The sequence below is a fragment of the Neolamprologus brichardi genome, chromosome 13 (genome assembly GCF_056152115.1).
Source record: "Neolamprologus brichardi isolate AB-2024 chromosome 13, ASM5615211v1, whole genome shotgun sequence".
NCBI lineage: Eukaryota > Metazoa > Chordata > Actinopteri > Cichliformes > Cichlidae > Neolamprologus > Neolamprologus brichardi.
The window spans coordinates 25,025,679-25,047,588 of NC_142116.1; the positions used below are offsets into that span (position 1 = coordinate 25,025,679).

Genomic DNA, 21,910 nt, shown 5'->3' on the forward strand with positions numbered 1-21,910 from the left:
GGACGGAGGCACTCGGCTAAAGGCTAAAAGCAGCTCAGAGGCTGTAATCCCCGGATGAAAAACCATCATGGCTGCCACTCGCTGAGCTGTCAAGCTCTCCACAAAAGAAAAGGTAAAAAAAAGAAAAAAAAAAGAAAAAAATTCAGAGACTACTAGTTAAACAGCTACGGCTTTATTAATGATTTATTCAACCGGTTGGGTCTTTGTGCAGTAAAAAGTCGACGCGAGATGAATAAACGGATGCGGTGTAACTTTGTTGGCACGCTTTGTATCCCTCAAGTTATTCCGTCTTTGTAAGCTCTTCTGCGTCACGTTAATTCAAATCACTTAAACGCCGCCTCAGTTTTAACAGTTAGCTTGGTCGCCAAATTAAAAACACTCCTGTTTGTGCGATAGCGGAGAGACTCGGGCGCTACGGTTTTGTCTAACTTTATTCCCGAGGCGGTCGTTGTCTCTCTACAAAGCGAGTCTTGTCACTTTGTTGTGGTCAAGTCAAACTGCACAATGGCCGCGCAGCACCCCTCTGTTTAATCTGCTAAAAAGTGCTAGCTCAGTCTATTCTTGTTTATGTGCGTCATTTATTTAATTTTTTGAGTCGAGAGGGATGTTTTTAGCTGCATCGCTTAGCATAGCACATATATGCTTGGTTTATGCAGCGCATGAAAGTTCATAAATGGAGCAGGTGGGTTTCCTGCACCTGGTAGTCGCAAATAGTTTATTATTATTGATATTATTATTGTACCATATGTGTAATTTTACATCCAGGTAGACACAGTTTGAACCATGGCCAGCAACAGGTGGACTTGTGTTAAATTAGGATGCAGAGCAGGACAGTGAATGCAGCAGCTGTAAAATGATGAAGCACAGAGAATAAAGTACAGTATGACCAAATTGCTTGTGTTTTTCTGCACTTTCAGAAATCTGGAAAAAAACAAAATAAAACCATGGATTCGGTGGGTATCTGCACAGCTACATCTGCAGGAGATAATAAACAGCGTACCAACAATAAGAACAGAGACCGCCACAAACAGCTCCACCTCAGGAAGAATGCCGTTCAGCCCCTAGCTATGCAAAATGAAGATAAGCGTGGACCAAAAAAGATATCAGAGGAGTGGGAGCAGAGCACGGTGCGGCCTTTATCAAAGAAGCCCTCACAGGAAGTGCCGCAAAGCCAGTGCGGGACAAATAACTGTGGGAATGCGCTCCGGTTCACCTGCTCTCAGTGCAGTGACAATTTGGAATATGTTCCCAAAGACTTAATGAGACACTTTGAGGAAAAACACAGAGGGATTGCCCCATTTTTTTCCTGTCATGTATGTAGTTTTAGCACAGACAAGTTCTCCTATCTTCAGGTCCACCTATTAAGCCACAAAGACACTTTTTCTAGCTGCAGCATATGCAATGATGACATTAGACGCACATGGCCTGAATTCAGTGCTCACCTGACTGCGTATCACTGCCCAAATGGCAAATACTCATGTGAAATGTGCCAGAAATTCTCCACAGGTGATGTTAGAGTATTTTTAGAGCATGTGTACGTACATAATTTGGACCTGGAAGGAGCCGATGATCTGTTGGTGCACACAAAGGACGTGAATCAGCTATCAACTACTCAAAGGTTACACTGTCATCTCTGTGGCTTTGAGGCATCTCAGAAATGGTTGATAACTAAGCACATTAAGACTGCCCATATGTGCCAGAATGGCAACCAGAAGAAAAAAAGGAAGGCGGTTCATTCTCTAGCAATACAACCAAATGATACAATCCCCAATGTGAAGCCCAGAACAAGAAGTGCAGTTAGGGAAATGCGCTGGCTGACGCCGGACTGCCTTTCTCTGCCCGGGAAAGAATTCTTGGATAAATACTGCCATCTGTCAGATCCACACACAACACTAGAGGAGACTCAACAGTTTCTGATGAAATCTGTCGCAGGAGAAACCGGTGACCAGAAATGGACCAAGGCCCTGAAAACTGTTCTGTCAAACATCCCGCAAGATATAAATCTTCTCCCCATGCAGGAGAACAGCATCGTGTCATCAGATCTTACTGTTCTGACGCTGAAGAACAAGATAACTGTAGCTCAGAACGGTGCTGCTTACGGCAAAAGGTTGAAAACGGTGGCATCGTCAGATAAGGAAGCTGAAAGTGCTGCTGGCGATGCTCAGTGCGTGGTCAACCAAAATGGATGTCACTCGACTTTGAACGAGTGTGCTCCGTGTCTGCATGCTGAAAATAAACTACATAATGATGTCTCGGCATCAGCCCACACTGAGCCAACGGAGTGCACTCGCATCCAGGAAAACCGAGAGAATCAGGAACTAAAGATTGTTCAGGAAACTGAAGAGCATATTAAAAAGCTGGAGGGGCCTGTTTATGGTGATGGCAATCATGTTTCCAGTGATCTGAAGTTGACAAAGGAGGCTGAGGAGCAAATGCCCAAATATAAAGTCATGCCAAAAAACAAGAGGAAATGTCGACGGCGTAAAAGGAAGACCAGGTTTAAAAAAGCAAATGAAAGGTCACCAGAGCTGTCGTTAAAGATAGTATTGAAAAAAAATCCTGTGAAGGACAAGCAGTGGGTGTCACAAACTTCTTTGTCTCCATCAGAGGGCAGTGGCCAGCATGGACTGCAATTTCCTAATACGGCAATGGAGGAGACTGTACAGATTGTCCAAACCGTGAGCCCATCAGAAGTACACCAGAAGAAATGGACCAAAGGTTCAGAGACTGAACTTTATGACCAATTTGAAGCCATTAGCTCAATTCAGCAATCAAAGCCAAAAGAGGACTTCACCCCAGGATGCACTGGAAAACCAACAAGTTCTAGAAATATGACTGCAAACACGCCAGATCTACGTGAATGTTTGATTCCGGCACATCAAGAACTGGAGGGTGATGCAGAGGAATTGCTGAACTTCAAGGAAGTTGACAAGAGCATTTCAGCCCTTTGGATAAGTCCAACAAATCCAAAGGCTGGGTCAGTGACTGAAGCAAGCCTTGAGAATGTAGGGCTTGGGCCATCGCAGAATGGCAGTCACTACCCTGAGTCGAATGATGAGATGAGTTCTGCTGCTGATGGAGTGACTCCTCAAATCAGCGCCCAGTCTTCCTCTATTTCCCGCCCGGCTCTTCCAACACGAGGTAAAATTAGAATTTCTACTTTCTCTACATAAAATGTCTGAAGATTTAATTTCCAATGGCATTTTATTCCCAATATTTGAACTTTGAGTTGTAATTTTAAGTATGCTGAGTGTTTTTTACTTTTTATTTTGCAGATAAGATGGGTTCCTGCTGTGGCCCATCTGCAAAGCTGAGTGATCGGAGCATTGAAGGGGTGAAATTTGGAGAAGTGCCTGTAGACTCCTTCACAAATATCCTCAACAAAAACCATTCACCTGCTGGTAAAGCCATCCAAGAAGAGCCCTCATCAGCCCCTGGCTGTCTGTGGCAGCCCGTTCCAAAAGATCTGGAGAGGACCTTGAAGTTGGTAGCCTTAAATCCCTCTCAGCTGGTAAAGCGTCCAACAGGAGACCAGCCTGTTGTAGTGCTAAATCATCCCGATGCTGACATTCCTGAGGTGGCCAGGATCATGGAGGTTGTGAACAGGTACAGAGGAGATGTGCAGAAGGTCATACTGTCACGCAGGACTCTGAACGCGCTCTCGGCTTTGAGCGGCGAGCTCCCTGCGGCAGACGACCTAACGGAAGCCGCGTGGAGCGGTAAAAACTCAGTGCAGGAAAGGTTCTCTTTGAAGTTCAAACTTCGCAGGCTGAGCAGGAAAAAGTACGAAATGGTGGGCATGATGTCTCCCAGCAGAGACGTCGTGACGAAGTTTCGCTGCTGGTTTTGCGGCAGGGTCTTCACCAGTCAGGAAATGTGGCTGGCCCACCGGCAGCGGCACCTGATGGAGTGGAATAGGCCAAACTGTGAAAACTCTTAAATGTCGCACACACTGGATTTAAAAAAAACAAAACAACCCAAAGCAAACTTAAAATAGTCTGGAAAAAGGTGAATTTGCAATAAGAGAACGCAATAATGGAAACCGTTTTTATTTTTACGTCTAAAAGGTTGTTGTTGTTTTTTTCTTCTTCTTTTCTTTGATAAGAATCAAGTCATGCTTCCTGGAGGGTTCACATTCTCAGGGTATTTTTACCTATTGTCTCTCCCAGTCTGAGTAGCTTGATGCACCTCTTTTTGGAGATGAGTGATTATTTGTAAAGCCACAAGGAAGTGGCGTTGATAATTTTGTTCTTTGTTTGTCTTATTGTCTACGCAATAGCTTTATTTAAGGTGACATAAGTACACTGTTGTATGAAATCTTTATAGAACACTGTAATATGTATATTTGCCATACCATCTGTTTTACGGATCAGTTTATGTACGGGTAGGCTATACAGTGTGGTAGCTGTAATATTTATGTTTTTTGGAAAGGGTCACAGGGACCCACAAGTTACTCAGATAAACCAAAACTGTGTGTTTAAAAAAAACAAACAAACAAAAAAACAAAACCCCAATAAGCTGTTTTATGAAACATTTATTTATGATACTTCGGTTTAGCCTTTATGTGCTTCCTATATGCGTTTCCTCCCCAGGCCATTAGCAAAATAAGCGTATTTGCCTTTTTTCTCCCTTTTGTATAAACTCCAAATTATGTTCAAATATAGTGTTAACTGCAAGAGAATATTTTGATGCGTTCGTTCATGCAGTGGGAGCTAATACACTGAGGACTACTTTCAAAACATACCTGTGTTGTCATGTTCAGTGACAAATTGAGTTCTTAAAAAAAATCAAACCTAGATTTTTGAACTTAAATAGGCCTCGATGATCTGATCATGGTTTTTATTTAATGAAATTTTTTTGATCCTCAGTACATTTCCTCTGTTTGACTTGAAATGATGATAATCTTATCCTTTGATTGCACTATGAAAGCAGGATATACATTTCCCGTTACCTCACCTTATCAGGCCGAAGCCTATGACAATCTCAACCGGTGTCCTACTGTGGCTCGACATTTCCTCATGCAGCCGTGATCCCTCAGTATTCACAGAGAGAAAGAGAGAAACGTGTGCCTGCTGTCTTGTTTGTTTGTGTCTGACTATTGAATGGATGTATGTATATAAATTGTGCATGAATCTCCGTTTCATAAGTGTGAATAATTCTTTTTCAGTTTAGCTTCTGAGATTTATAATTGTACATAGTCCCGCTAGAGGTACAAAATATTATATAACCTGAGAATTTTTCACAAAGTGCCTAGGAATTATTTTTATGCAACAAATGTACACGAGTGTGATAGCATTACATGTTGAAGAGAGAATAAATGGAAGACTTTGTAAGTTCCTGGTGGCATTTTGTTGTGACTGAATATACGAGACAAGAAAAGTTTTTTTTATTGAAACCAAATATACAACCTTGTAGAAATTGCTCCTTGAAGTATTGCTATCATAAGCCTACTGCTTCCTGTTTCTTTCTGCTTACAGCAAAGCTGTCTCATTCCTTGATTCATTTTAAAACACTGTTTACCAACTGAGCATTAAAAAAAAAAGTGAATAAAACATGAGTTTAAAAGTTCTCTGTGTCTGTGCTACTTCAGCTCTGCATGGCCAGCAGTGCAGGCAGGTCCAGTGTGCAGTCCTTCCACCATTGAAGAAGGGGAAAAGATAATGGGGCTGCTGCTCCTGCACAACATCCTAACCACAGATTAAGGGTTGGGATGGGTTTGAATTTGTGTTGTCTGGCTCACACGCTTATTGAAATCCCATTGCGTGCTCCTGCGGTTTATTCTGAACCTGGTTGGTGTCCCCTGTAGAGCTCAAAGTCCAGCTCTAGACACATTCTAATATTCTGTGTACATTATTTATGCCAATTCGGTAAGTTATAATTGTAGATTTACAGTTCGAGGTGTCATTGTGGACAGTAGAAAAAGGATTGCTTTTCACACACAGTTCTTAGTCAGTTTGGCAGAAATGCATACATAAAGTCATATACAGTGTATAGTGTCAGACCACTTGATACTGCATTAGGTCAAAAGGAAAAAAAAGAATTATCACAAGTGAGGAATTCTGTCAAGATAAGTTCTCAGAAAATTGGGGAAAGACGATTGATTATCAGTGTAACACTGATGTCACATCACTCGCCAGGGTGTCAATCTAAATAATCTTTAACATAACACGATGGAAGCTTCCGTGTTGGTGAGGTTCTCATGCACGTCTCATGCTTGTTTTGAAACAATCAAGCTCTGCACTCGGGTGTGTTTCCAACCTGCCTTTTTAAGTGACAGAGCAACAGCCCCAGTGACCTCTGTAAAGTCTGACAGCAAACACAGTGGACCGAGTCGCTCGGCACCAATCACTCTGCTGTTTGGAGTCACCGAGAGTCGCCTAGGGCTTCACTGGGTAGCATAGCTTGGTGGCTTCTTTGGCATTGCTCTGACTGTCAATCAGCACCAGGGGGTTTCTCTGGTGGTTCTCAATGATCTTAGAGATGCTGCTGAAGTGCTGCAATGAGAAAAAAAAAAACCCCACAAAGGAGAATATTCTGTTAGACTAAAGGAAAATGTTTACAGCATTAGGATGAGGCCTGAGATCATTTTAACCCTGTCCACCACTGTGTAGGTCTCTGTTTTAGGACATGGCCTTGTCTTTATGCGTGCATGTTGATGCCATTTTTGAAAACGTATTTGAATATGGCACATTTTACAACGATGCTGCCTAAAGACAAAAATATATCTATTCCCAAAATGCTGAAGTTTTTCATGTAGTTTTGTTACGTAAGTATAATGTGAAATGCTACATTTAATGGAATCGATTCCATTGATCAAGTGGAAGTAAAAGGTTCTTGAGGTTTGCTGGAGTTTTTTTTTTAAATCTCATGCTGTCCAGATCTCATGATGAGCATGATTTTGGAATTTTCATAAGACTCTCATATCATTGCTCTTTTTTGGCCACAGACTTGTGGCACTATAAATTAATGGTAAGGGTAAATGGACTGGTACTTATGTGTTGCCTTTCTACTCAATTTAAGCAATCAAAACACTTTCTACAAGTGTAATTCACTCAGTCACACACATTCATACAGCTCTTATCTATGTCTAAGACATTCACACACAAACCTGATGCTTTGACTAATGGACTAACCTACCAACCTTCTGATCGGTAAATACTACTATCTATCTATCTACTATCTAACCACAGTGGCCAACTTCACGAATCACTGGATGACCCTTTAGGTGAAAAAACAAGCTGATAGGTAGAAAGCGTTTTAATAATAATAATAATAATGTCTACAGTTTGTAGGCCCGGGGGCCAGGTGAGTTAAATTAACTTGTTAAAAAAGGCTTTAATATGGGACCTTTCATTTAGGAAGTTTATTCAAAAGGGAAATTTGCAAAAAGGTAAGAAAACAGTCATAGTGTTGTTGTTTCTTTAATATGAGTCTAATAATTATTAATAAAGCAGGGTACCTTTCTAATTCATAACACTACTGATTAAATTGGAAAATCTTTTTGGTTCATGTAGCTTGAAAAAGGAATAATTTCTCCTAGCTTTTGCCTGACACAGAAGAGCCCAAGAGGGCTCACAAGCCAATATACCTCTGTTGCTGGTCCTAAGCCCAGATGAAAGGGTAGGGTTTCATCATCAGGTAGGACAGCCAGCACAGAACCTGTGCCAAATCAGCTAGGCAGATCATTTGCTTGGGAAAATGATATCTTGGGTAAGACACAAACCTCAAGTTGCTCTCGATGCATCCATTAGAGCATAAATGTGTGTGAACATTAGATAAAAAACACTTACGTAGGAAAACGCACAGAAAAATATGCTTGTGTGAATGAGGCAAGTTGTATAAGGTGTTTAGGTAGTGTAGAAAAACACTATATAAAAAAATCTGTCCATTTACCGTAAACGCTGTAAGTAAGCAGAAAATTTCCAAACATTTTGAAAAGTAGACGTTTAAATAACAAAATGAATTCTAACCGAATTCCCAGCTATAGCCATATTTCTTTAGCATTTACTCTACTACTATTGTGCATGCTTACTATCCTCATCATATTTAGAATTTCTTAAATGTGGCTTAAATGAAGCATAAAGTATATCTGTTTTTATTTATTGTACCAAGTAGTGCAGTAAATAGTAAGTTTTGTGGTATTTGCCACACTAATGTGTTACCTGTAAAGTGTTGGGCACTTTTTGTGTCACAATTCTGACAAACAGCAGCCTAGACAGGCATAAAAGGGCTCTTACTAAAGTACAGATACACTTAAACTGAACAGACCTATCAAAGACATATATTTACCTCTTCCCCTTTCTTCTCTCTTCCCAGAGCATACTGCTGAGTGCTTGGTATATAGCGGATCGGGATGTTGTACACTCTGCCATTGTAAAACACCACTAACGTATACGGCTGCTGTGCGTCATGACCAGAGCTCTTTCTCACCATAAACGCTCCATCCTGAAACAGAAAAAGCTCAGAGTCAAACCCAGATTACAAAAATGACGGCTCAGCAGCTCTCTCTTCTCACAATAAGATTCTCACTTTATTCAAGCGAAACAAGGCATCGTCAGCAGTTTTTCGGTCGCACCCACCGGCATACCAGGGTTTCCTATAGATGTCTGCATCCTGAAATAAAGTGAAGGGAAATGAGGGTTACAAATGTATTACGAAAAATATCTTTGCAGTCTACTGTTTTAAGAGCACACCTTATCTTGATCTCCTGTGTCATTTTCATGAGGCTCTGCGAAAATAAACGGTAAGAATTTATGTCATTTTACATTGAAGTGCAAAATTCCCGTGTACGTGGATGTTAAACACAAGGGGGGCCCACACTTACTTGGGGAGGTAAACTGTGGAATAGGAATTCTGCAAGACAGAGTCCACAAACAGAGCAGACGTCAGTGAGTGCACAGTACAAAGCTGTGCTTAAAGATATTTTTTACCACTTACTTTGGTCGCTGAAAGTCCAGTGTAAAGGCTTTTGGAGGAGTCTTCTGTTCATTATGAGCCAAAGGCAGTGTTTTGCCTTGAAAAATACAGACATGCTGAAATTAGTCTGCTTACTGTTTAGGTATAAGTAGAAAATAAAGATAATTTTTCAGTAATCAGCAGTTTGTAAAATTTGTCAATATAGCATTTTCAGTCTGTATATTTAAGTCCTTATAACTGGAATAGATTTAATGTGAAAAATCTGTAAATGACTGTAAAATCTACGACAGTCCAACTCGTCTGTCACTCTTATGCACTGTCTGTACTGCTCGTGTGCTTCTGCAATTAAGTGATAATGGGAAAGCAAGTGGAAACCACAGAGGAAATGAGATGTGTGCTAAAGCTGTGCACACAATTATGGAAGCAGATTGCACTAATTGGCTGATTGTCCAGTGTTTATTAAAGGCTCAGTCAGGTGTGGCTAATAATGGGAGTTAATTAAAATACTTACTTTCAAAGTCCTTTGCTTTTAAATCTGGCCTCTGGAATGACAGTCATATTTAGTATTTCTTTCACTGTCATCAGTGAAAGTGAGTAATGTTGACAGGGATGAGTGTATTATATGGAAAAACTAGACATTTAATCAGATAATTATAATATTCTAGCATTGTGTGCATTGCTTTCATTTAAATTAAATTCCTACCGGTCCTAGAGGTGGTTTTGGTGACCTCCTGTGGAAAACAATGAAATGATCACTTATTCTATTCTTTGAGCTCATAGCTTTATGTTAACTGAAATAATGTTTGGGTAAGTGATGCTTACTCTCTGGGTATAGGCTTAGGTAGACGTGGAGGACGATTCCTCCCAGGACCTAGAAGAGCAAATACAAAGCAGTTATATGAGTGTATTACTGGGTACCCTATACAGTATAAATGCTAGTTATGTCAGTATTTTTGAAATTATAAATGAGTCATTCCATCGTAGAAAAGTGATTTGTCACTTGAGAGTGGCGTTCTTTACACCACTGCATCTGACGCTTTTTACTTGATCTTGACTAATACAAATGACCTGAACTGCAACCTTTGATCCTGTTTGTGGTGTAATGCCTTTTGTTGCAGTTCAATGGATTAACTTACAGATAGTAAGGATTACAGTGGTACTCCTTCAAAGGTTTGTGCTTCAACTTTGTTGAGTGAAAGTCTAGTATAATATCAGTATGTTATCGAGCACTGATCAACATTTATTTGCGTCTGTAACTGTAACATGTTTGGGTGTAGCTTTCTACTGAGCTTGCTAGTGTTAGCTTAGCACTCAAGCCACCTGTATATGGAAAGTTCTGGCCCTAAAAACCAACGTGGCAGCAGCCAAAATGCTAAAATAAAAAAATTTGTTCATAAAGGTCACAAAGACCTGAAAGCCCACTGATGACACCCAAAGTGCACATTGGGTCCATAGTTAAGAAGCACCCATTATTTACACTATGTGTAACATTGGAAAATTGTAAATTCAAGAGACACCTTCATTAATGCAAATACAGTGGGTTACAATAAAGTGCTAACCTTTGGCTATACTAAAGAACAAGAAGGCCAGATCATACTTGCCAGAAAACATCTAAAAGAGCCTGCATGGCACTAAAATCAGTTATTTGGACAGATTAAACTGCGATTAATTCGTATACGAAAGATCAGAAGAGAAAAGTATGAAGATGGAGAGAAACAGCTGGGATCCAAGCATGCCACATTATTTGTCATACTTGGTGGAGGCAATGTTATGGCATGGTCATGCATGGCTGCCAGTGGAAATGGGTCACTAGTGTTTTTTGATGATGTGACTATAGAAGTAACAGGATGATTGTGATGTGTAGAGGACTGGCTATACTCTCAGATTGAGCCAAATGCTAAAAACACCCCACAGTGCAAATGGATAATCACCCAAACCATACTGCAAACGCAACTCAAGAGGTTCTCAAGGCAAAAACGTGGTATATTCTTCGAATGTCAAGTGAGTTGCATGATCCCAACCTAATAAAGCATTTTTTTCAGTTACTGAAGATAGATCAGAGTGAAAAAATGAACAAATAGGCAACAAATTACAGTGGCAAAGCATCTTAAAGGAATAAACACAGCATTTGGTGATGTTTGTGGTTTCTAGCCTAATGGGAAAATTAAATTAAATATTTTAATCCAAGTATTGAAATCAATACTTGCATATAAAAAGAGTTTTTCCAAACAATTTTGGGTGCTTGAAAAAAATATTTATAAAAATTGCTCTAATTCTTAAATTCTTAGTTAATATATCTTTTTTGTAAAAAACCTTGAATGCACTTTAACATAATTATTGTTTGGTTTAAAATCCATTGTGGTGGCGTACAGAGGCAAAACTACAAAATGTGTTGCTCTGTCCAATAAGTTATATATACCTAACACAGTGTGCATACAGGCAGTTTGTTCGTAATGATACAGAGCAGGGGACCTTATCATAAAAGGGAACACCTAATCTAAAACTCCATCACTTTGATAACCAGTGAAACATTTCCAAGGTCTTTCAGGTGAACCCTGCCACAGCAATAGTACTAGTACATATTACTGGCCTTTCTGAACAAATAGTTCTTTTATTTCATTTCATACTCACTATCGTCTGGATCGCAAACTTCATATTCATCCCCATCAGTTGTCTCCTGGACCTGCATAATAACAACACCAATCCATTGGTATCCTTCTTAATGTCCAGTATTTTTTATGTGCCTTAAAAATTTGTAATCACTTACATGTGTGGGAGATTTCCTCATGTTCACTCTAAAAAACAACAAGAAGAAAAAGAAATCTCCAAAACATCACTATACGTCAAATATTAGAATAGAATGTAATGACAAAGAATTGGTCATGCCATAATTTGAGTTTTGGTAGTTGTACCTGGGGCTGGGTTTTGGTGGTAAAGATGATGAGTGTTTTGCTGGGGTTGGACATAATCTAAAAGAAAAATCCAAGGAAATCATTAATATTTGCAGTCAAAATAATTTCCAAATACTGTTATTTATTTGTTATTTATAACAAGTACTTTATAACAGCGTGCTCAGATAATTTACTCAAGTAAAAGTACCAATATTAAATAAAAGGGGAATTAATGCTCTATATTTAACATCATATTTAAGTAAAAGTACAAGTGTATTAGCCATACAGTTAAATTTAGTATAAACAATTCCTTGGAGAATTAGGCATTAGTGATACATACGCCTGGTTAGTTTTTGGAGTTGCAAAACAGTTTTATGTCTTTGGGGCTTGAAGGGTAGCAAGGTTAGGAACACTGATTTAACATTTAACCACTTGTTATAATATTAAATGCATGTTCTTAAATATATCAAGTCAATAACAAAGTACTGAAAAAGTAAAAGTGTTACAAAAAACTACTTTCTAAGAATCTTAATATTACACTTATATTTATTTATTTATTTATTTTTTATATAATATTACACTTATATACAGTACTTGAGTAAATTTACTTTGTTACATTCCACTGATTTGGACGTCTGTCTACATGAATGAATGTAACTCTGGAAAGTATTAAACTAACCTGCTTCCTGGATGAGCTGGAGAATTGTCCTGTGAGCATAAAATGCAAACAGTGTTCAGCTTCAAGTATTGAAGTATTCATGTAAAAAAAATGTGTAATTACATTTTACATAAACCTCTACCTCTTTGTCAGGAACTTCATAAAAATCTGAAAAATAACCACAGCATCAATTAGGCAGGCAGCAGAACCAAAAAAGCCACCTTTTGGTGCTGGTTTACATCGGCCTCTTCGGCTGCTTTTTAACTATCCTTTGCATTTGCATGCATTTACTAATAACCTGTTAAATACAAGAGTCACGACAGAGACTTCTTTTTTGTTCTTGCCTTTAGGCTGGAAAAGCAGATTGACGCAGTTGCGTGTAGTTTGCACGGAAGGTGCCAAATAAAACTGTGAAAAGTGTGACACTTAAGCCAGAAAAAGAATTTACCATTTACCACTGCTCAGCTACTCGTTCGCGTTTGCAGACAAATCGACTTCTTACATGCAAACTATGGGTCACCGCAGCAATCTGCTATCGACTAAATTACTCACAAGGTTTTTTGAGCAGCACTTTCTTTGTAACACCTATCTCATCTTTACCTTGTGGGGAGTGGTTTTATTAAAACCAATATTGTGGACAACTCTGAAGCAACTAAATAATGTGAGATACACGCCTCTATTCAAAGGGAATAGAGATGTGGTTGAGATGTGGTTGGTTCATTACCCTCTAAGATTTTATAACTTTTCGTCTGAATCCTCCCTTAGTTATGCTGCAATAGGTGTAGGCTGCTGGGGGATTCCCATGATGCATAGAGAGGTCTGTGCACTGAATCATACTTATTATCTCTGTCTCTCTTCCACAGCATGTCTTTTATCTTGTCTTCCTTCTCTCACCCCATCGGTCGCAGCAGATGGCCCCGCCCCTCCCTGAGCCTGGTTCTGCTGGAGGTTTCTTCCTGTTAAAAGGGAGTTTTTCCTTCCCATTGTTGCCAAAGTGCTTGCTCATAGGGGGTCATATGATTGTTGGGTTTTTCTCTGTATATATTATTGTAGGGGCTACCTTACAATATAAAACGCCTTGAGGTGACTGTTGTTGTGATTTGGCGCTGTATAAATAAAACTGAATTGAATTGAACTGAACTAAATCTAGTGCATAGTGAGGCTCTAATTTTAATAAACTTGATAATTTAGTTTACAAAACACATGCAAAATTTATTTACTACTAAAAATAACATAGTAAGATAGAATAACAAAGCAGCCTAGCCTCTAATCGCTAACGTTTCGACAAGTGCCCAAACTAATGTTTTTGCAACAAGAGGTAATAGCACACTACATGTTGTCAAGCTGACATTAGCGTTTAGCAGCAGATACTAATCAAGTACAAAATCATTTACACTTTTTGTTGCATCATCGTATGAGTAAAGTCCCATGACAATGAGGTGCACAGTTTGCACCGTTGCAACTTTACAGCTGGGCTTTGTTCACGATGTTAGTAAAGCCTAACTGCTTGCACATGTAAAATGTATTCACTCAGCAAAGAATGTACATTGCACTTGGCGCAAACCGTTTTAACCCATTAATCTTGCTTTGTAGTACAGTGGTCCCTCGGCATAAAGTGGTTCACCTTTTGCGGGTTCGCCGTTTCGCAGATTTTTTTTGTGTGTAATTTTGTACGTTTTTTTCTTTCTTTCTTTCTTTTTTTTTTTTTACAGCACATTTTATTCTGCGTTCTGATTGGCTGTAGACCATTGTCAGTCAATCTCGTGCCGTGTCTCCTGCACAGTACAGAATGTGTTCAGCTTGTCAAATTTACATAAATCTTAATAAGCTAGCAGTGTGACTTGGAAGTGCAGTACTGTATGTTTGTTTTCTCCCCAACAAACAACAATGTTGACGAGACGTTTTGCACCGTCAAAGCAACCGTGGGTGCCTTTGGTTTCATTCTATAATACTGGACTTATTGTTCTACCAAGGTTAAAACTTTGAAAGTGTTTAAACAAGAGAGAAAAGTGTGAAAATGTTCATGCCTGTGTGAGAAAAGTGTATAAAGTGTGTAGTGAGGGGTTTTACAGCCTTAAAACATCTATAATAATTGTAAAAAATAAAGCTGGCTACTTCGCAGATTTCACCGATCGCAAAATACGTTTAGAACGTAACCCCCGTGATAAACGATGGACCACTGCACACCCCTCTGGCCATGCGCTTTACCCACCGGGACTCGGAGTCCGCTGTGGTAACTTGGGAAGGTCTCTTGTAGCTTTCTTCCCACTGTTCACTGCGTATGAGGAAAAGCATAAAAAGGACTGTTATTATTTTTCCTGTAACTATTTGTATTTTATGTTGTTTTCAGGTTTAATTCAAATTCCAGCTGTTATTCAGCATATTGCAAAGCACAGATATTTTGTTTCTTCTCTATGTTTGACTTGTAGCTTACTGCTAGTAGAATTCTCTGAAGGTTCTATATAGTTGTCATTTTCCTCTGGATTTATGTAGTCCTCCTAAAAAGCAACAAAGGCAACATCCCCACATTCGTTGGAAGATATTTTAAAATATGTCGTGAAATGTAACTGAAATGACACATCAAAGTGGCCTTACTTCATCACTCCCCACGTTTCGGGGTTCAGGGGGTAGCTCTTTGAACTTAGTTGGGTGGAGGGGCTTCTTGGGTGGCCGCTTGGGCGGGCTGTCTGAAAAAGGAGAAGCAGAACCAGAAAAAGGGACATCATTTGCATGGAGACAGCTTGGTGTATTGCAACTCAATGTGTGCTTGTCACACTTCTGCAGAAATGTAGGGATGACTGCAAAAGAGTGAGTTTCAAGGCTATAGAAACTTTATAAAAAGAACTCAACATTGCGTAAATTTTCAAAAGCATCATCAGTGAAACAAACAAAAAAAAAGCAAAGAAAAAAAAAGCATGTATGTATAGTGACAAAAAAGGTCAAAGGACTACTGACCGACATACTCGCCCCTTGGGAAGGAACCAGAGAGAGGTGCGGTGAAGACTCTGTGGCTAGGAGGAGGTTCGTAGCTGTCATCATCACGTGGATCCTCATATGTGTCATTGTCCTGGAATAAACACGCTTTTAATAGCAAGCATATCAGCAAGTGTAAGAATCATTTAAAATGAGCATTTTTCTAACTTACGTAATCAGAATCCGACAGATGATCGTCGCTTTCCCAGTGGTCATCTGTAAACACAGAGGTTTAAGCCATTTTCGTAACAAAGAGGAAGAAATCAAGATGTGGAAACGCAATCTTTGCAATTGTTGCTGTTATTAAAGCCAAATTTCTAAAAACAGCAAAACCTGGCAACCAACGAAACTCAGCAGGTGTTAGAGCACAATTTTAGAGTAAAACCTCAAAACTCAGTGTTTCTGTTGTGGAGCCAGTGATGTGTGTCTCCTCACCTCTTGAACTGTAGACTAAAGTCTCTCAGTCGTTTAAAATGATGCAATTTTATCGTTCTGTATTTTTACACTTTACTGACGTTTTTGTGTAAGTTTTATGCAATTAAGCAAAGAGATTATCAAGCCAATATCTGAAAACAGGTGATTTGACTGAGCTGCAGTTTGTTTAATAGTAAATTTGTACCTTCAAGCATGGACACGGAGGCAAAAAAAATCAAAGATGTAAGTTAAAAAATAATAATCCAGCCTGATGACTTGTAATTCAAATGTAAACGTTTATGTCTATTGTGGTGATAGAGTCAAATTTGTGTTTCTAGAGTTAAAAATACACATGGCTGTATGTGTACAGATTGATTTCTTTAAGTTTCCCTTCCTACAGTTGCACAAAGGAGACACGTGGGACAAAGTCTGAAACCCCCACGCTGTACAAAAAATAAAAATCCCGTCCAAGATCATCAGAAGTCAAAAGAAACTTTGTGAGTCTTAATGAGATGAGTCAGAAAGGTCAAAGTTATTTTTTTTGTAGCAAGTGTCCCATTGATGTCTCTGTACTGGGATAGGAATAACACAAGGAGCCCCCCTCAGGTGAATCTTTGTACCCTGTACAGACATGTAGATTACAGTGACCTGTAATTCCTTCAGTGACTATATGGGCTAATGACTCAGTTCTTACCTCTGTAGTCTCTCGCTGGTACTGTGGGCACTGGTTTGCTTGTCAGCCTGTCTCACACACACACACACACACACACACACACACACACACACACACACACACACACGCAGAATCATTGACCACTTAAACTTAAGCAAATGTGTGTTCACTTCATGAAGGCTGTAAAACCACAAAAGGATGACACGCACAAATGCAGTTAGCAGTCTTTTGCAAACATAAGACACGAGTTTAATAAATGGTCTTTGTGTGTCAGTTTCTATCCTTGTGTGTTTTGAGGGGACTCATTTCAGGAAAGGAAAGTGAGAGAGATGCCATCTGTTTTAGTTATTTTTGCTTCGCGTCTCTTTTTCCAACGGTTGTGAAAGAGGAATCGACGTTCTCCACTGGTGCATGTACACAAACCGCATGGACTTTTTTTTTCTTTTGCTTTTAGATCACCAGGCTTTTTTTTTTCTTTGACTGAAGCAGGACAGATAAATTGAACAACTATGTAACTTTCTCAAGCAGAAAATCAAAGCTTTCATTCTAAGAAACTGACCTTTTTAGTTTATTCAGGAAGCTGCCATCATTTTTCTTGATATCTTGAACGATCTTCTGAAGCTGCCTGGAACGCAAACATAAGGTTTCATAAAGAAGTCATAAATAAATGCAGTTGTACATGCACATGTAATTTGTCTTGTTTCTCAGCTTAAAAAATTACTTTCCAAAGAAGCATTCACATAAGTTCCTCATTTCACTTTTCCAGCCACTTTTCCTACACTGAATACAAGTCTATTTGGACATTTCTGTAGTTTTACAATGTTTTGTAATGAATTGCAGGACATATTACCAAGCAGAACATAATAAAAATACATAAAAAAAATCATAGCTTTGTTTTTCTTTTTTTTTGTTGCTAATTGTACATTTGAAACAAACTAAAAAAAATTGGCTTAAAGCAACAACGCTCACGCAAAAGTTACAACAAAACCCATCTTCTTACCGGATCTTTGCTGTGGCAGGAGAAGCCAGTTTACCTAACGTATCCATGTTCATGTTTGATCCAAAAGTTTACATTTTTCGGGCCATATTCCTGTCATGCGGTAAAGGTCGACTGCCGAATTTTTCACAGAATTGTAAATGAACCCTGCCTTTGTTTAGTCACGTCCTTCTCACACAGGGGAGGGAATTTGCTCAAGCCACCTCTGTCAGACAAATCACTTCTCTTTTCCACTCCCCTCACACACACACACACACACACACGCACACACACACACACACACACACACACACACACACACACACACACACACACACGCACACACACACACACACTCTCAAAAATAGGTTTCAGTGGCCATACTTTCAGCAGCCCTCTTACATCACATCTGTCTTGACTCACTTCAATTCCACCCTTCCAAACACTGATATTTTACCAACTGTAGATAACTTCATATATAGGAAATTTCTAGAGAATGACTTCGAGTTATCGGTATGTTATACAACAGATTGAAAGGTGACTTGGAACTTGCCACAATTACACGTACAACTCTGCTAACTTCCTCTAACAGAGTGTTTTATTATTTAACACTCTGTTTCAACTAATATATCTTTGTTAATGCATGTCTAACTTATGCTTTTAGCATTAAAAATGATCTGTTGTTAAGGTCATCGTGTCATGGAAAGTACCATGTTGTAACCCTGTCCTATAAAGAAGGAGAAGAAAAATAACAAGTATGCCGCCTCTCATGTTAGCCTGGAAGGAAGTTGATTTACTACAGCATGTATGCGATCATCATGGGAATTTCTTTTCTCGGTTTTTGTTTTGCTAAAAAAACGTCTACTCTGCCTTTAATCATAGTCAGAGGAAGATGTAATATGAGGAAGTTGTGCATGGTAAAAAAATACCAAGAAGTAAAGAGACAACTTTGGACTTTTAAGGTAATATCTAAACAGATCTCGCAATGAGAACAGAAGTCAGCATACTGTATGAGGACAGTCATACCATAAGCCCCAAAGAAAATATCTGACATCATCATTACACCACCACCTCTCGGCTGAACAAGGCAGGACGGATCCATGACCTTACCATCTGAATGCACACCTTGCTTGGTACGATTTGTTAATTAAGTTACAGTTACCTTCCTATCAGCTCAAATCTCTGACCTCTGGCATTGAGTTGTTGAGTTTTCACCAAGAGAACGACCTGTCACACAGTTTCTTGCTTTTGGACCATTCTCTGTAAACCCTGAAGATGGTTGTGTGGGAAGATTGCAGTTGAGCAGCAGTTTCTCAGATAGTCAGACCCTCCTGATCTGACACCAACAACCACAGAAACACTCAAATAACATTTCTTCCCCATTTGAATACACTAGCTGAACTTCAGCAGGATATCTTGAATACCTAAATGCTTTGAGTTGCTGCCATGCGATTGGCTGTTTCAACATTTGTGGTAACACGCAGTTGTACCAGTGAGTGTATAAAAATACATGCGAACACAGTATGAGATATTTCGTCTGTCACTTTACCTTTGTCACTTTTTTCTTTCTATATACGGAAGCGTGTGTGCATTTCATGTTACATAACGTGTGAAAGTGTTGCAAAAAGTGGCTTTTCAGATTGGATTTCATGTACTCTGAATCATACTGTGCATAGTGTGGACCTACAAACTGCACGGTGCTGCTTTTTAAAGTAACTTTATGGTTTGACAAGTGAATGAGTGATGGGATAAAAGAAAATAAACGACCAAGTATGGAAGTTCAGGGCTTCCAGTTTTACATTTGAATTTGTAGTTGCTATTTTTACCAACTTTATTGGTAAATTGGTATTTACAGTGTGCAAATATCTGGAGACACTCTTCATTTCTTTATAGTTTGCAAGGAAAGAAGTGCACCCATTTATGGAAACAAGTGCAAACATATGGAAACACAGTATATAGGGCAAAGCAGTTTGAACAATTCTAATCAGTAATTGGTATGACCACCTTTATTTAAGAAAAAAAAAAAAGCAGGAACTCTCTTAGGAAAACTTGCATGTCATTCTTTTTAAGTAGTCTTCAAGAGTAGTTCTCCAGGTGTCTTGAAGGACATTCAAAGCTCTTCTTTGGCTGCTTCTTGTTTCGTTCTCTGTCAACATGATCCCACACTGTTTCAATAATGTTGAGGTCTCTGGGGAGGCCGATCCATGACTCATAGTGTGTTTTCTAACCCAGTGATGCTTCAGCGTTGGTGGACACACTGTACACTCACACAGAAATAAGCCAAGTTTTCTTTCTAGCTAATAAGTCTTTGTGAATCACCTTCTTGGTGCAAAAATACTATTTTAACCCTGTCAAACTGCGTTATTTTTATTTTTATTTTTATTATATTTCACTAAACAAATGGGAAGAAATTGTCTATTTTTTCTATTTTTCTAAAGAATATCTGAGAAGATGCAGATTTAAAGTGGTTATTTGGTAAGATGTGTTTTTTTTTCAGCTAATGACTTTTGTACATGCTGTCAAAATGATGAGATAAATATTTTTACATTTTACTCTAAGTACAATATGTTGTATTTATGTTACAATATTTGAATTTTCCACGCAAGAAAAGTTTCACTTAGATTTTAATAATGCATAATTTTCAAGAAACACGTAATAATTAATTTAATTTTTTATTTTCTAGTTTAATTTTTTTTTTACAGAGCATGCTGGTTGAAACGAGTAATTGTAGCTTAATGGTGTCTGTTTACACACGGGAATACATCAACGGGTACATACCATACAAACAAGAACACACATGCAGCCACATGTGCAGGTGCAGTCAGACACCTTAACTTCCCCAAACACATCTGTGCATGTACACAGATCCAGTGGAAACCAGCTGTACGCAAGCACACACACAAATATTGTAATTTCATTTCTGCTTCTTCTCTTATTTACATATGAGTACAAGCAGATCTGGGGCAGTCACACTTTATCACTTGGAGTCTACTGCTTCTATAGCTCAGTCTTCTAATGTCTAATTTTGGTTGGCCTGGGTGTAACCTTGGTTTCCTGTACTTACTTACAAGAGGGGCAACCAGTGTGGTTTTCTGCTAATGTAGCCCATCTGCAATAAGGTCTGATGTGCTCTGCGATCAGACACGCACTCCTGCACACTTTGTAATGAGTGCTTATATTGTTACTGTTAGCTTCCTTAATACAAATTTTATTTGTTGCATACACAGTACAACATTTATTGAACATGTAGTGAAATGCTTGTGTCCGAGCTGCAGACGTGGCCGCGCCATTCCAGGGCTTTTAGCATGGGGCTCTAGCCAGGACCCTTACTGGATACCGGGAGGGAACTGAACTTGTGTGGGAGTCACAAACAGAGATGGGCAGTAATCTGTAATCTGATTACTTTTTTCAAGTAACGAATAAAGTAAGGGATTACTATTGCAAAAAAGGTATTTAGATTACCGTTACTTTCCCGTAAGCACACTGTGTTACTGCGTTACTGCGTTACTAAAACCGGGATTCTTTTGTGAGTGTCTCATGACAGTGACGTAAGCTAGTGCGACGTTCGTGGCAACAGCTGTTTGCAGATCAAGAATGGATAATATATCAAGTGCAGGAGACAGTATGATACATTTTGAGATTATTATATCATCTTATGCCACGTTATACCCCTAATTAAAGATTGTGAAATTATTATGTAGTTTTAGTTTGCATTATTCTCCTGACTTAGAAGAAGGGGATAACTATTACAGTTATTAAAATGATTTGTGTTACATTAGACTGCTGATTTATTGTGAATGAGTGATATTGTTTTATGATGTATAATACTGCTGCATTATAAGAAATACTGTTTTCAGAGAATCATGGCCTTATTTGTCTGATTAGAAAAGAACAGAACATACTGCACAGGAAGCCAAGGTCATAACTTAGGCTCACTGAGAGAGAAAGAATGTGGATGTTTAGGTTTTATGACGTTGGAGGGGGGCTGAAGCTATAAGAATGTGAGAAATGGTCAGACACCTCGAGATCTGCTGTTACCCTCTTCGGCACATCTCCCATCCGGATGTATTGCGCAAAAGTGTTGTATGGAATAATGAGAATTGTATGGAATAAAATGACTGTTGATTGAGCATTTACACACCGAGTGTTGTTCTCCCTTCAGCCCAAAGATCAAAGAATTGGGAGGATTTAACACCATGCAGCGTTTAAAGCATGGAAGTACTGACCTTACTTTGAGTTTGATTCGTAAAAAGTGACAAAAACAGTAGCGTCCGCTGCTCACTGCGTGGGAAGAAAACTTCTTTTTACAGCGGAAAAACCCCTTAACTTCCGAGCAAGCACCGAGTGCGCTACCACGGAATGGTAAATTCACAAACTCTCGGATTCTTCCACTGACCGCTGTGGCACAC

General features: G+C 39.1%; 2 protein-coding genes across 3 annotated transcripts in view; one reads left to right on the forward strand and one right to left on the reverse strand.

The window, feature by feature from the left end:
* znf518a (zinc finger protein 518A) lies at positions 1–5,568 on the forward strand. The gene is made up of 3 exons (XM_006799052.3): positions 1–112; positions 918–3,141; positions 3,276–5,568. Exons 2-3 carry the CDS (start codon positions 945–947, stop codon positions 3,938–3,940), a joined length of 2,862 nt encoding a protein of 953 aa, XP_006799115.2. The 5' UTR covers positions 1–112; positions 918–944; the 3' UTR covers positions 3,941–5,568.
* The window catches only part of blnk (B cell linker), a 26,845-nt gene continuing 10,299 nt past the window's right edge, over positions 5,365–21,910 (reverse strand). The window contains exons 1-22 of one of the 2 annotated variants that reach the window (XM_006799051.2): positions 17,526–17,645; positions 17,085–17,150; positions 16,547–16,593; positions 15,611–15,654; positions 15,421–15,532; positions 15,061–15,152; positions 14,900–14,963; positions 14,678–14,740; positions 12,608–12,633; positions 12,487–12,515; positions 11,829–11,885; positions 11,684–11,711; positions 11,548–11,599; positions 9,739–9,787; positions 9,620–9,647; positions 9,428–9,458; positions 8,938–9,013; positions 8,825–8,853; positions 8,694–8,728; positions 8,530–8,613; positions 8,290–8,445; positions 5,365–6,494 (exon numbers count right to left, since the gene is read on the reverse strand). In XM_006799051.2, coding sequence (XP_006799114.1) covers positions 6,378–6,494; positions 8,290–8,445; positions 8,530–8,613; positions 8,694–8,728; positions 8,825–8,853; positions 8,938–9,013; positions 9,428–9,458; positions 9,620–9,647; positions 9,739–9,787; positions 11,548–11,599; positions 11,684–11,711; positions 11,829–11,885; positions 12,487–12,515; positions 12,608–12,633; positions 14,678–14,740; positions 14,900–14,963; positions 15,061–15,152; positions 15,421–15,532; positions 15,611–15,654; positions 16,547–16,593; positions 17,085–17,150; positions 17,526–17,578 — 1,338 coding nt within the window. In that variant the 5' untranslated portion in view covers positions 17,579–17,645 and the 3' untranslated portion in view covers positions 5,365–6,377. Of the gene's footprint in view, positions 6,495–8,289; positions 8,446–8,529; positions 8,614–8,693; positions 8,729–8,824; positions 8,854–8,937; positions 9,014–9,427; positions 9,459–9,619; positions 9,648–9,738; positions 9,788–11,547; positions 11,600–11,683; positions 11,712–11,828; positions 11,886–12,486; positions 12,516–12,607; positions 12,634–14,677; positions 14,741–14,899; positions 14,964–15,060; positions 15,153–15,420; positions 15,533–15,610; positions 15,655–16,546; positions 16,594–17,084; positions 17,151–17,525; positions 17,646–21,910 lie in introns of those variants that run through there. The other variant, XM_087850363.1, reaches the window with a different exon arrangement.